This window comes from Eretmochelys imbricata, chromosome 14 (genome assembly GCF_965152235.1).
Source record: "Eretmochelys imbricata isolate rEreImb1 chromosome 14, rEreImb1.hap1, whole genome shotgun sequence".
NCBI classification, from domain to species: Eukaryota; Metazoa; Chordata; order Testudines; family Cheloniidae; genus Eretmochelys; species Eretmochelys imbricata.
This window is the reverse complement of record NC_135585.1, coordinates 32175137-32188375: the sequence shown is the minus strand read 5'-3', so window position 1 is coordinate 32188375 and position 13239 is coordinate 32175137. Positions and strand designations below refer to the sequence as shown.

The 13239-nt window shown below is 44.5% G+C and overlaps 1 protein-coding gene across 1 annotated transcript in view; it reads right to left on the bottom strand.

Moving 5' to 3' along the window:
- The window catches only part of LOC144273973 (uncharacterized), a 108453-nt gene extending 95402 nt beyond the window's left edge, over nt 1–13051 (bottom strand). Inside the window, 8 exon segments of the mRNA XM_077832701.1 lie at nt 1428–1434; nt 2947–3045; nt 3270–3544; nt 3732–4007; nt 4206–4574; nt 4577–5002; nt 5246–5264; nt 13031–13051. Of these exon segments, the coding sequence (XP_077688827.1) occupies nt 1428–1434; nt 2947–3045; nt 3270–3544; nt 3732–4007; nt 4206–4574; nt 4577–5002; nt 5246–5264; nt 13031–13051 (1492 nt within the window).
- Between the last annotated feature and the right edge of the window lie 188 nt (nt 13052–13239).

Genomic DNA, 13239 nt, shown 5'->3' with positions numbered 1-13239 from the left:
TTGGCTGAACAGGAAGTAGGACTGAGTGGACTTTAGTTGGGGATTGGTCCTGCTTTGAGGAGGGGGTTGGACTAGATGGCCTCCTGAGGTCCCTTCCAACCCTGAGATTCTATGCTCTATGATTCTATGTAGGCTCTAAAGTTTTACATTGTTTTATTTTTGAATGCAGTTTTTTTTTTACATAATTCTACATTTGTAATTTCAACGTTTATGATAAAGGGATTGCACTGCAGTACTTGTATGAAGTGAATTGAAAAATACTATTTTTTTACAGTGCAAATATTTACAGTGTACATAAATATCTTGTGATGCCAGCTACAACAGTGCTATGAGAATGCCTATTCTCACTTTCAGGTGACATTGTAAATAAGAAGCTGGCAGCATTATCTCCTGCAAATGTAAACAAACTTGTTTGTCTGAGTGATTGGCTGAACAAAAAGTAGGACTGAGAGGACTTACAGGCTCTAAAATTTTACATTGTTTTAATTTTGAATGCAGGTTTTTTGGTACATAATTCTAAATTTGTAAGTCAACTTTCTTGATAAAGAGATTGCACTACAGTACTTGTATTAGGTGAATTGAAAAATACTATTTCTTTTGTATTTTTAGAGAGCAAATACTTGTAATCAAAAATAAATATAAAGTGAGCACTGTACACTTTGTATTCTGTGTTGTAACTGAAATCAATATATTTGAAAATGTAGGAAACATTCAAAAATATTTAAATAAATGGTGTTCTATTATTGTTTAACACTGTGATTAATCACAATTATTTTTTAATCGCTTGACAGCCCTACTCTGAACCCCTCTGCACTTGCGCAACTTTTCCCACCCCCAGTATGCTCAAAATGGCATCTGCACCAGAGACTTTAAGGTCCAAAGGGTTTATTTCCCCTAAGTATCAAGTCTCACAACCATCAGCCAAACATGCCCTCTTATGTGTCACATGATATTCCCTTCCCCGTCCCCCTTGCCTGCAGCCCCTCTTGCTCCCAGTTAAGATGGAGACACTGAGGTTAAAGTCCAGCAGGTTGGAGGGCAGGTCTGTTTATTGCACTGGCAGTTACAAGAGGAAAAGCAACAGAGAAAGTCCTTTGGTTCACAGTGTGATCAGGGCCCTGAGCTTTTAGCTTCCTTTACATTTCTAAATGCTCGCTGTCAGCAGGGGTGCTAGAACAATTTCTATAGTGAGGGTGCTGCTGAGGGAGACAATTGATTTGGTGTTTTTTATTACTACTTCAAGCCAGGGGGTGCAGCAGCACCCGCAGTTCCAGCACCTCTAACTGTCAGAGATGATAATTGCCCAAATGAGGCTACAGAGCCATTTCATATTGCGTACAGATAATAAGGCATTTGTGGCTACATTGTTAACCTCTTGGGCTCAGACCAATTGCTGCAAAAGTCCATTCATTATGCGTTGCTCTTACTGCTGATCTGTAGGGATAAGGAAAGAGCATTTAAGACACAGAGAAGAGTGCTCTTATTTGGCATGCACATTGCCAGGCCATACTGTTGTACCATAGGTACTGTGCTATATAATTGATTATGTTTTGTTATACACATTACATGTTTTGTAGTAAGGGGTAAGGTATTAGAATTAATGAATAGAATAGTTGATATTAGTATTAGCCATTTTCTTTTTATTCATGCCTTGTAAGTAAAAAGACAGGACCTATGTTAGTTAGATTAGAGGAATTTTGAAGGTCCAGGCCCCAATGGAAGGCAAGATAGTTAAAAGATTTAGTAAAATTTAATTTACTATGCCTTTCTTGTTCAACATAAAACACTGTTATTCGTATACCTTTGAAGGTCCCTGTAAAGAACTGTTTGTGTGAATGAAGAATGTATGCATCAGGAAAGGATAAGGTGTGAAGGCCATTGTTAGAGTCGGATGGTCAAGGGAGGAGGAGTGAAGATGCTTAAGAACACCAGAAAACCATCAACGCGCATCCATGATTGAGGAAGGGCAGACTGACGACCCTGAGTTGGAGGCTAGCATCCCTAAACACAAGATAATTGATTGAATCGAAACCAGGACAGGATGACCCTCCCGGAGGTGTTTTGGAATGTTAACCATCAAAACATAACACCGACTGAGGAGTAACCAGTCATAAAATGACACAGCAAAATCCATAGACTTCAACGAAGAGAAAGGATTATACGATCAGGGTGCTTTGCCATGGGACTTTGGGTTAGTCTTGCCAACAATCCTAGGAGCCTCGGATCACAACCGACAGAGCCCAGCTCCCCTCTGTGACCAATCTGGCTGGCCACTAGATTGTGGTTTTCATCCTGGAGCTTTAGATGGCGTTTTAGATATCCTAGGCCCTGGACATGGAGATAAGGACTGAGATCTTGAACTTGATTTGATGTTCTATGGCCTGATGTATCTGCGGTAGCCTGTGTTGCTGAGCAGACAAGCTGCAGTGTTCTGTAGTAGTTGGAATTTCCTACATGCTGATGGGTTCATGCCCAGGTATATCACATTGCTGTAGTCCAGCCAAGCAGTGACAAAAATGTGGCTGAGGGAGCGAGGTCCTCATCCACTAGGATGGGATGACGTCTTCTAGCCAACCAGAGATGATAGAAACTGTTACTTGTGGATTGTTGCTATGTGAGAGTTTAGTGTCAGCAAGGAATACAAGAACATCCCTAAATTAGAGAGTGAACTGACCAGTTGTGGGTAATTAAACTTAAATGTAGGAACTGAACAGAGGATGTTCGGAGCTTCTTGAGACATAATAATCAAATCCAGTCATGATGTGGGAATCCTATTTCAGCCTCTTGCTCTGCACAGCGCTATTCCAGGAGGGCAGTTTCATTCTCTGTTTTAATAACTATTGCATGTCCTCATCATGTGGCTGCTTCAGCCTGGCCTGACCTCTGAGATTCATGGGAATCGGCACAGGTGTTATTCACAAGACACGGACACTTCCAGCATTTCACTTTTGTGTGGATTCTCTGATGCCTAATGAAGGCTGAGTTGTCCCTGTAGCTTTTTCCACACTCAGGGCATTTGTATGGCTTCTCACCCGTGTGGATCCTCTGGTGCGTAGTGAGGGTTGAGCTGTGACTGAAGCTTTTCCCACAGTCCAGGCAATTGTAGGGTTTCTCTCCTGTGTGGTTTCAGAGTAACAGCCGTGTTAGTCTGTATTCACAAAAAGAAAAGGAGTACTTGTGGCACCTTAGAGAGCATGAGCTTTCCAATTTATTTGAGCATGAGCTTTCGTGAGCTATGCATCACTTCATCGGATGCATACCGTGGAAACTGTGTGGATTCTCTGATGCATAATAAGGTTTGAGTGCCGATCCGAGCTTTTCTCACACTCAAGGCATTTGTAGGGCTTTTCTTCTGTGTGTTTTTTCTGATGTTTAATGAGGTCTGATCTGTCACTGAAGCTTTTTTCACACTCAGGGCATATATAAGATCTCTCTCCTGTGTGGATTCTCTGGTGTATAATAAGGTCGGATCTCCGACCGAAGCTTTTCCCACATTTGGAGCAACTGAAGGGCTTCTCTCCTGCGTGGATTCTCTGATGTTTAGAATCATAGAATATCAGGGTTGGAAGGGACCTCAGGAGGTCATCTAGTCCAACCCCCTGCTCAAAGCAGGACCAATCCCCAATTTTTGCCCCAGATCCCAAATGGCTCCCTCAAGGATTGAACTCACAACCCTGGGTTTAGCAGGCCAATGCTCAAACCACTGAGCTACCCCTCCCCCCAGACTTTAGTGAGGTCTGATTGGAAATAGAAGCTTTTCCTGCACTTGGGGCACTTGTAGGGCTTCTCTCCGGTGTTTTCTCTCTGGTGCTTAGTGAGGTCTGATCTGTCACTGAAGTTTTTCCCGCACTCATTGCATTTATAAGACTTCTCTCCTGTGTGGATTCTCTGATGTATAACCAGTTGTGATTGTCGAACAAAGCTTTGCCCACACTTGGGACATTTATCGGGTCGCTCTCCAGTGTGGATTCTCTGATGGTGAATGAGGATTGAGCTGACAAAGAATCATAGAATATCAGGGTTGGAAGGGACCTTAGGAGGTCATCTAGTCCAACCCCCTCTTTAAAGCAGGACTAATCCCCAATTTTTGCCCCAGATCCCTAAATGGCCCCCTCAGGGATTGAACTCACAACCCTGGGTTTAGCAGGCCAATGCTCAAACCACTGAGCTATCCCTACCCCCTGCCCTATCCCAACCCTATAGGCGTTTCCCACCATTGGGACACCTATAGGGTCTCTCTCCTGTGTGCATTCTCTGATGTTCAATAAGGCGGGAGCTCCAAGTGAAGACTTTACCACAGTTGGGGCATTTACAGGGCTTCTCTCCCATGTGGATTCTGTAAAGTTTAAAAAGGTTTGACTGCTGTCTGAAGCTTTTCTCACAGTCAGGGCAATTGTAAGGTTTTTCTCCCATGTGGATTTTCCGGTGAGTAATATGGGCTGATCACCAGTGGAAGCTTTCCCCACAGTCATCACACATGTAGGGTCTCTCTCCTGTGTGCATTCTCTGGTGAGTAACAAGGGCCGAGTGGTGACTGAAGCTTATCCCACACTCATTGCATTTGTAGGGTCTCTCCCTATGTGGATTCTCTGGTGTTTAGTGAGGGCTGAGCTGTCACTGAAGCTTTTCCCGCAGTTATTGCCTTTATAGGGCTTCTCTCCAGTGTGGATTCTTTGGTGAGTAATAAGGACTGATCTCCAGTGGAAGCTTTTCCCACAGGCACTGCACTTGTAGGGTCTCTCTTCAGGAGGCATCCTTGCCTGAACAGTTTCTTTGATTTTCTTGACTCCTCTGCTCCTGTGAGTGGATTTACTCAATCTCTCTGCTGGCAGGATTCTTTGCTGCCTCTCTGGCCTGTGCCACCTCTCATGAGCTTCTCCCAGCTCTGGACTCTGGGAAACATCCCTTTCAGCTCTTCCTGATACCGTCCCCTGTGGTTCCACTTGCTCAGAACCTTCCTGCTGAGCATTCTCCTCCTGGTTCTCACTCACTGTCCCATCACCTGCTGGGACAGAGAGAATCCAGACAGGAGTCAGTCCCTATGCCGGGGGTGGGGTGGGGGGTGGGGAAAGGGTAAGCAAGGAACAAACTCTAATAATGATTCCCCCTCAAAACCCTTCCTCACTGGAAAGGAAGGAGGGGATTGATTCTGCCTCCACATCCCATCAAGACACTCAGAGAAAAAGCGAGCTACGGCCAGGTGAGTGGGAAACCATGAGTGATGTCTCCTGTGAGGATGTCTCACCTGCCAGGGCAATCCGGACCTAGGTGAGACAAGGCAGAAGAAACCAAAATAACCCTGGGGAGATAAATAAATGTATAAATCAATCAGGGATAAATCCCCTGCAAACCTTCCCCAGAGGAGGTGGACCAATTCTGCCTCCCCATCTCATCCGGATGTGGAGGAGGAGAGGGGTTTTTTCAGTCAGACATGTTTGGTGAAAACCCATTAAGGATGCCTGCCATGCAAATATGAAAATGAAGTCACTTTAGTTGATTCCTCACCTGTGTGGATGTCTCCTGGGATTCCCCTTTCCTCCTAATCCTGGAGCCAGAGGACCCACAGCTCCTCCCCTTGTTCCAACCGGGAGATCACATCTGGTTTGGAAATTGGAAATCCTGCTTGGGGGATTGCGGGGAGGGGGGGGTGGGGGAGGGGAAGGAAACAAGAGTTGATCTTGTTCATTAGGGTAAGGGCTGTTAGTAGTATTCCAGACCCAGGATATGAGCAGCCCACCCAGGGAGGCGCCTTCCTCTCCCTAACCCCAGCCTACAGGGACTAGGCCATAAATGGTACAAGATCCCATGATGCACTTGTCTTGAGCAAGGCTTCATCCACTCTGCCTAGGGGAATGAACCTGACTTACTCCCCTGGGGAGTTGAGCAGAGCTGCTACACGCTCTAGGTATCTAGTTTGCAACTAAGCCTCCTCATTGCCAATTAAACCCCTCTTCTTCCCCCGCCCCCATATCCCTCTAAAACACAAGCCAGAAAAACAAACTATTACTCAGAGTGTGAACAATTTGGTTTGGGGACTGTCCCTATTTATCTATGCAGCACCTGGTTCACTGGGGCTGTGAGCCTTTATTGGGGCCTTTAGGTGCTTCCTCAGTACAAGTGGTGAAGAAATAAACAGAAGAAATGCCAACCAGGGCCTGGAAATAAGATAATTAAACACCTCTTCCCAGTTCAGCACAGGGAGGGAAGATCCTCCTTCCATGGGGTCACAATGGACTACAGCTAGGTGGTGAAGGGTCAATGAGCCCTTCTCCATCACTCAGGAGACCCACTCTGCCCCCACAGAGGGGCAGACACCATAGGCCTGGTGCTGGGTCTCCTTGCTCCCTCAGCCTGCTTCACACACCTAGAGAGGAAAGCTCGGCAGGAGGAGCAATTATTCTCCAACCTCTGATCCTGTGGGCTCAAACATGGGAGACTCCTCCGCCCGACAAATCTCACCAATCCCATCTGAATTATCTCCAAGGTGCCCCCTCTGTGGCCTCCAGCTCACGGCTTGAGCCCCACTGACTTTACTGGGAGTTAAGCCCACACCAGTTCTTTGCTGAAGAGGGATGCTTGTTGTAACTGGGACCTGAGTCCAGAGAAAAGACTAATTGGGTATCCGGGTAATCTACAGTCCTGAAGACTCAGAATCAGACATGTGAAGGCCCAAAGGACAATTACGTTCAATTAGCCTGACTGCCTGCATAAAACACAGGCCAGAGAAAATTAACCAGCTATTCCTGCATTGAGCATACTGTGACAAAGTTCCTCCTCTACCTTGGTGGGTCCTGCATTTATTGGCGGATTTTCTCACCTCAGAGGTTCACAGCAGCCCTCACTTTGGCCACTTTTATGGCTCAAATCTGCCGTTCACTCAGTTAGCCTCATCACTGGCCAGCATGGGGAAAGGAAGAAGAACAATCCCTGCAGACTATGCTGATCCACCTAGTAGATTGGGGAACAGGCCAGAGACCTTCCCCTCTGGTGGAACCTACAGTCCAGTTCAACTCCTCCAGTATCAAGTAGGGAGTTGGGGGGATGGAGGGAACCCAGGCTCGCCCTCTACTCCGGGTTCCAGCCCAGGGCCCTGTGGATTGTAGCGGTCTACAGTGGCTCCTGTAACAGCTGTGTGACAGCTACAACTCCCTGGGCTACTTCCCCATGGCCTCCTCCGAACACCTTCTTTATTCTCACCACAGGACCTTCCTCTTGATGTCTGCTAATGCTTGTACTCCTCAGTCCTCCAGTAGTACGCCTTCTGACTCTCAGCTCCTTGCGCCTCTTGCTCCCAGCTCCTCGCACGCATGCCACAAACTGAAGTGAGCTCCTTTTTAAACCCAGGTGCCCTGATTAGCCTGCCTTAATTGATTCTAGCAGCTTCTTGATTGGCTGCAGGTGTTGTAATCAGCCTGTTTGCCTTAATTGTTTCCAGAAAGTGCCTGATTGTTCTGGAACCTTCCCTGTTACCTTACCCAGGGAAAAGGGACCTACTTAACCTGGGGCTAATATATCTGCCTTCGATGAGCAGATTGTTACAGCTTCATGTACTGCTATCTACCGGAGAAGTTCTTCTTTGTGCAATCTATCCTTAATAGTAGGTGAGGGGGAAGAAGAGAAGTTACAACTGTTAAAAAACTGTGTGTTGTGGGGAACATTCAGTGGTTCCTAATTGTACAATTTTGTTTGAAATGAAATACTGTTTTTTTAGCCATCATGGTTGTAGAAATAAATATACAAAAACATAAAAAAAAACCAAAAACCCTTCCCTGTTACCTTACCTAGGGAAAAGGGACCTGCTTAACCTGGGATCCAGATCTCTCTCTTTGATCTAAATGCATAACCTTACACTTCTTACTATTACATTTCATCCTATTACTATTACTCCAGTTATAGGATGAAATTTAATAGTGAGAAGTGTAAGGTTATGCATTTAGGGATTAATAACAAGAATTTTAGTTATAAGCTGGGGACGCATCAATTAGAAGTAACGGAGGAGGAGAAGGACCTTGGAGTATTGGTTGATCATAGGACGACTATGAGCCGCCAATGTGATATGGCTGTGAAAAAAGTTAATGCAGTCTTGGGATGCATCAGGAAAGTTATTTCCAGTAGGGATAAGGAGATTTTAGTACCGTTATACAAGGCACTGGTGAGTCCTCACCTGGAATACTGTGTGCAGTTCTGGTCTCCCATGTTTAAGAAAGATGAATTCAAACTGGAACAGGTACAGAGAAGGGCTACTAGGATGATCCGAGGAATGGAAAACTTGTCTTATGAAAGGACACTCAAGGAACTTGGCTTGTTTAGCCTAACTAAAAGAAGGTTGAGGGGAGATATGATTGCTCTCTATAAATATATCAGAGGGATAAATACGGAAGAGAGAGAGGAATTATTTAAGCTCAGTACCAATGTGGACACAAGAACAAATGGATATAAACTGGCCACCAGGAAGTTTAGACTTGAAATTAGACAAAGGTTTCTAACCATCAGAGGAGAGAAGTTTTGGAATAGCCTTCCAAGGGAAGCAGTGGGGGCAAAAGATCTATCTGGCTTTAAGATTAAACTCGATAAGTTTATGGAGGAGATGGTATGATGGGATAACATGATTTTGGTAATTAATTGATCTTTAAATATTCATGGTAAATAGGCCTAATGGCCTGTGATGGGATGTTAGATGGGGTGGGATCTGAGTTACCCAGGAAAGAATTTTCTGTAGTATCTGGCTGGTGAATCTTGCCCATATGCTCAGGGTTTAGCTGATCGCCTTATTTGGGGTCGGTAAGGAATTTTCCTCCAGGGCAGACTAGAAGAGGCCCTGGAGGTTTTTCACCTTCCTCTGTAGCATGGGGCACAGGTCACTTGCTGGAGGATTCTCTGCTCCTTGAAGTCTTTAAACCATGATTTGAGGACTTCAATAGCTCAGACATAGGGGAGGTTTTTCAGGAGTGGGTGGGTGAGATTCTGTGGCCTGTGTTGTGCAGGAGGTTAGATTAGGTGATCATAATGGTCCCTTCTGACCTTAGTATCTGACCTTAGATCCATTTGTAACTCTTTGCAGTCAGCTTTAGACTTAACTGTCTTGAGTAATGTTAGCATAAGCTTTCGTGGGTAAAACCCCCCACTTCTTCAGATGCATGGAGTGAAAATTACAGATACAGGCATAAATATACTGGCACATGAAGAGAAGGAAGTTACCTTACAAGTGGAGAACCAGTGCTGACAAGGCCAATTCACTCAGGGTGGATGTGGTTCACTCCCAATTACTGAGGAGGAGGTGTCAATACCAAGAGAGGAAAAATTGCTTTTGTAGTGAGCCAGCAACTCCCAGTCCCTATTCAAGCCCAAATTAATGTTGTTAAGTTTGCAAATAAATTGTAGCTCTCCAGTTTCTTTTTGAAGTCTGTTTTCAAAGTTTTTTATTGAAGAATGGCTACTTTTAAATCTGTTATTGAATGTCCAGGGACATTGAAGTGTTCTCCTACTGGCTTTTGTATGTTACCATTCCTGATGTCTGATTTGTGTCCATTTATTCTTTTATGTAGAGACTGTCTGGTCTGGCCAATGTCCATGGCAGAGGGGCATTGCTGGCACATCATGGCATATATCACATTAGTAGATGTGCAGGTGAATGAGCCCCTGATGGAGTGGCTCATGTGGTTGGGTCCTCTGATGGTGTCGCTAGAGTAGATATGGGGGACAGAGAAGGCAACAGGGTTTGTTATAGAGATTGGTTCCTGGGTTAGTGTTTCTGTGGTGTGGTGTGTAGTTGCTGGTGAGTATTTGCTTCAGGCTGGAGGGCTGTCTGTAAGTGAGGACTGGCCTGCCTCCCAAAGTCTGTGAAAGTGGGGGCTCATTTTCCATGACAGGCTGTAGACCGTTGATGATGTGCTGGAGAGGTTTTAGCTGAGGGCTGTACGTGATGGCCAGTGGTGTTCTGTTATTTTCCTTGTTGGGCCTGTCCTGTAGTAGATGACTTCTGGGTACCCATCTCATTCTGTCAATCTGTTTCCTCACTTCCCCAGGTGAGTATTGTAGTTGTAAGAATGCTTGATAAAGATCTTGAAGGCGTTTTTCTCTGTCTGAGGGATTGGAGCAAATGCGGTTGTATCTTAGGGCTTGGCTTTAGACAATGGATCGTGTGATGTGTCCTGGATGGAAGTTAGAGGCATGTAGGTAAGTATAGCAGTCAGTAGGTTTCCGGTATAGGGTGGTGTTTATGTGACCATCACTTATTTGCACTGTAGTGTCCAGGAAGTGGATCTCTTGTGTGGACTGGTCCAGGCTGAGGTTGATGGTGGGGTGGAAATTGTTGAAATCATGGTGGAATTCTTCCAGGGCCTCCTTCACGTGGGTCCATATGATGAAGATGTCATCAATGTAGCGCAAGTAGAGTAGGGGCGTTAGGGGATGAGAGCTGAGGAAGCGTTGTTCTAAGTCAGCCATAAAAATGTTGGCATACTGTGGGGCCATGCAGGTACCCATAACAGTGCTGCTGACTTGAAGGTATAAGTTGTCCCCAAATCTGAAATGGTTGTGGGTGAGGACAAAGTCAACATACAACATAACATACAAAAGCCAGTAATAGAACACTTCAATCTCCCTGGACATTCAATAACAGGTTTAAAAGTAGCCATCGTTCAACAAAAAAACTTCAAAAACAGACTTCAAAGAGAAACTACAGAGCTACAGTATCAGAGGGGTAGCCATGTTAGTCTGTATCCACAAAAACAATGAAAACAGTTGCATCTGAAGAAGTGGGGTTTTTTACCCACAGAAGCTTATGTCCAAATAAATCTGTTAATCTTTAAGGTGCCACCGGACTCCTCATTGTTTTTGCAGAGCTACAATTCATTTGCAAACTTAACACCATTAATTTGGGCTTGAATAGGGACTGGGAGTGGCTGGCTCGCTACAAAAGCAATTTTCCCTCTCTTGGTATTGACACCTCCTCCTCAATTATTGGGAGTGGACCACATCCACCCTGAGTGAATTGGCCTTGTCAACACTGGTTCTCCACTTGTAAGGTAACTCCTTTCTCTTCATGTGTCAGTATATTTATGCCTGTATGTGTAATTTTCACTCCATGCATCTGAAGTGGGGTTTTTTACCCACAAAAGCTTACGCTAAAATTACTCAAGACAGTTAAGTCTAAAGCTGACTGCAAAGAGTTACAAATGGATCTCACAAAAGTGGGTGTCTGGGCAACAAAATGGCAGATGAAATTCAATGTTGATAAATGCAAATTAATGCACATGGTAAAATATAATCCCAACTATACATACAAAATGATGGGGTCTAAATTAGCTGTTACCCACCAAGAAAGAGATCTTGGAGTCATCATGGTAGTTCCCTGAAAACATCCTCTTAATGTGCAGCAGCCGTCAAAAAAGCAAACAAAATGTTGAGAATCATTAAGAAAGGGATAGTTAATACGACAGAAAATATCATATTGCCTCTATATAAATCCATGGTACGCTCACATTTTGAATACTGCATGCAGATGTGGTCGCCCCATCACAAAAAAGATATAATGGAATTGGAAAAGGTACAGAGAAGGGCAACAGAAATGATGAGGGGTATGGAATAGCTTCTGTATGAGGAGAGATTAAAAAAAATGGGCCTTTTCAACTTGGAAAAGAGACGACTAAAGAGGGATATGATAGAGGTCTACAAAATCACAAATTGTGTGGAAAAATTGAATAAGGAAATGTTATTTACTCCTTCTCATAACACAAGAACGATGGGTCACCCAATGAAATTGATAGGCAGCAGATTTAAAACAAACAAAAGAAAGTATTTCTTCATAGTTAACCTGTAGAACTCTTTGGCAGGGGATGTTGTGAAGGCCAAAACTATAACAGGGTTAAAAAAAGAACTAGATAAGTTCATGGAGGATAGGTCTATCTATGGCTATTAGCCAGAATGGGCAGGGATGCAACACCATGTTCTGTGTATCCCTAGCAGCCTCTGTTTGCCAGAAGCTGGGAGTGGGAGACAAAGGATAGATCACCTGATGATTACCTGTTCTGTTCATTCCCTCTGAAGCACCTGGCATTAGCCACTGTTGGAAGACATGATACTGGTCCAGTATGGCCATTGTGATGTTCTTATATATAACCCAGATGTATCTGTCCTCCTGCTGTAACCCACTAAACCCCACTCCCCTCCAAGAGCTGAGATAGAAACCAGGAGTCCTGACGGAGTCTCTCTCTTCATAGAGTTAGTAACAAAGTAAGAATATACATTAAAATTCTAAACCTAACCAGTGTCCCTTAAGTGACTTGACACAAGATGTCAGAACATGTTAGTGTAGGAGCTGAGTGGGTCTAATACTTATTTAATTTTCTTTTGTTTATATAGGAATTAGATATAGTGCTCCTGTCAGCTAATTGCTAAGTTATCTGCCAAATACTAGAGTTTTCAAGTGCCTAAGTAGCCCCTGGAATGACAGTTAAAGTTGCCCCTCCCCCCACCAAAATCTGAAATGATACCCCAGTCTGGCCCGTTGATATATTTGCTTTTACTTCCCTTTCTTTATTTAGATTTAGGTGAAGCATAAAAAGGCATCTACCTGGCCAATGCCTTTGATTTACATTAAGTAAGGCAAAGGGGAGGCAGTGTGGCCTAATGAATTGAGGGCAGGACCTCGGAGACCTGGATTCTATTCCCGGCTCACATCCCTGCCCCGTGCCTCAGTTTCCCCATCTGTAAAATGGAGTTAATGATCCTGACCTCCTTGGTAAAGGGCTTTGAGATCTGCTAGTGCAAAGTGCTATTGAAGAGGTGGGTATTATTAATTATTATTAACTATTATTAAAATATCAGCTGACAACGACAGCAGCGTCCCCAAACCAGACACAGGGAGATCAGTGCTCCACATGCCCTGCCAGTGCTCCCAGAAGAGCCATGCCACCAGTACAACCTTCCCTCCCCAAAAGCCCAGGGAAAAGAACTGGGATTGGCAGCATGGCATGAAGATTGCTAGATGGTAAGAGAACAGGCCATGTGGAAAGCCTGGGCAGTGTACCTTGGCTGTGGCCAGGATCATTAACGAATTCAGATAGAGCCCTTCCCAACAATGCCCCCGAGTATGGGCACAACCATCCAGCAGCTCCAAGGCTCCAGAGGTGTTTAGAAAAGTCCAAATGTTAGCAATGTAATACAGGGAATTCTCCTCACTGTGAAAAATTTGTACCTTAGTCCGAATTTCTCTAGCTTCAGCTCCCAATCACTGGA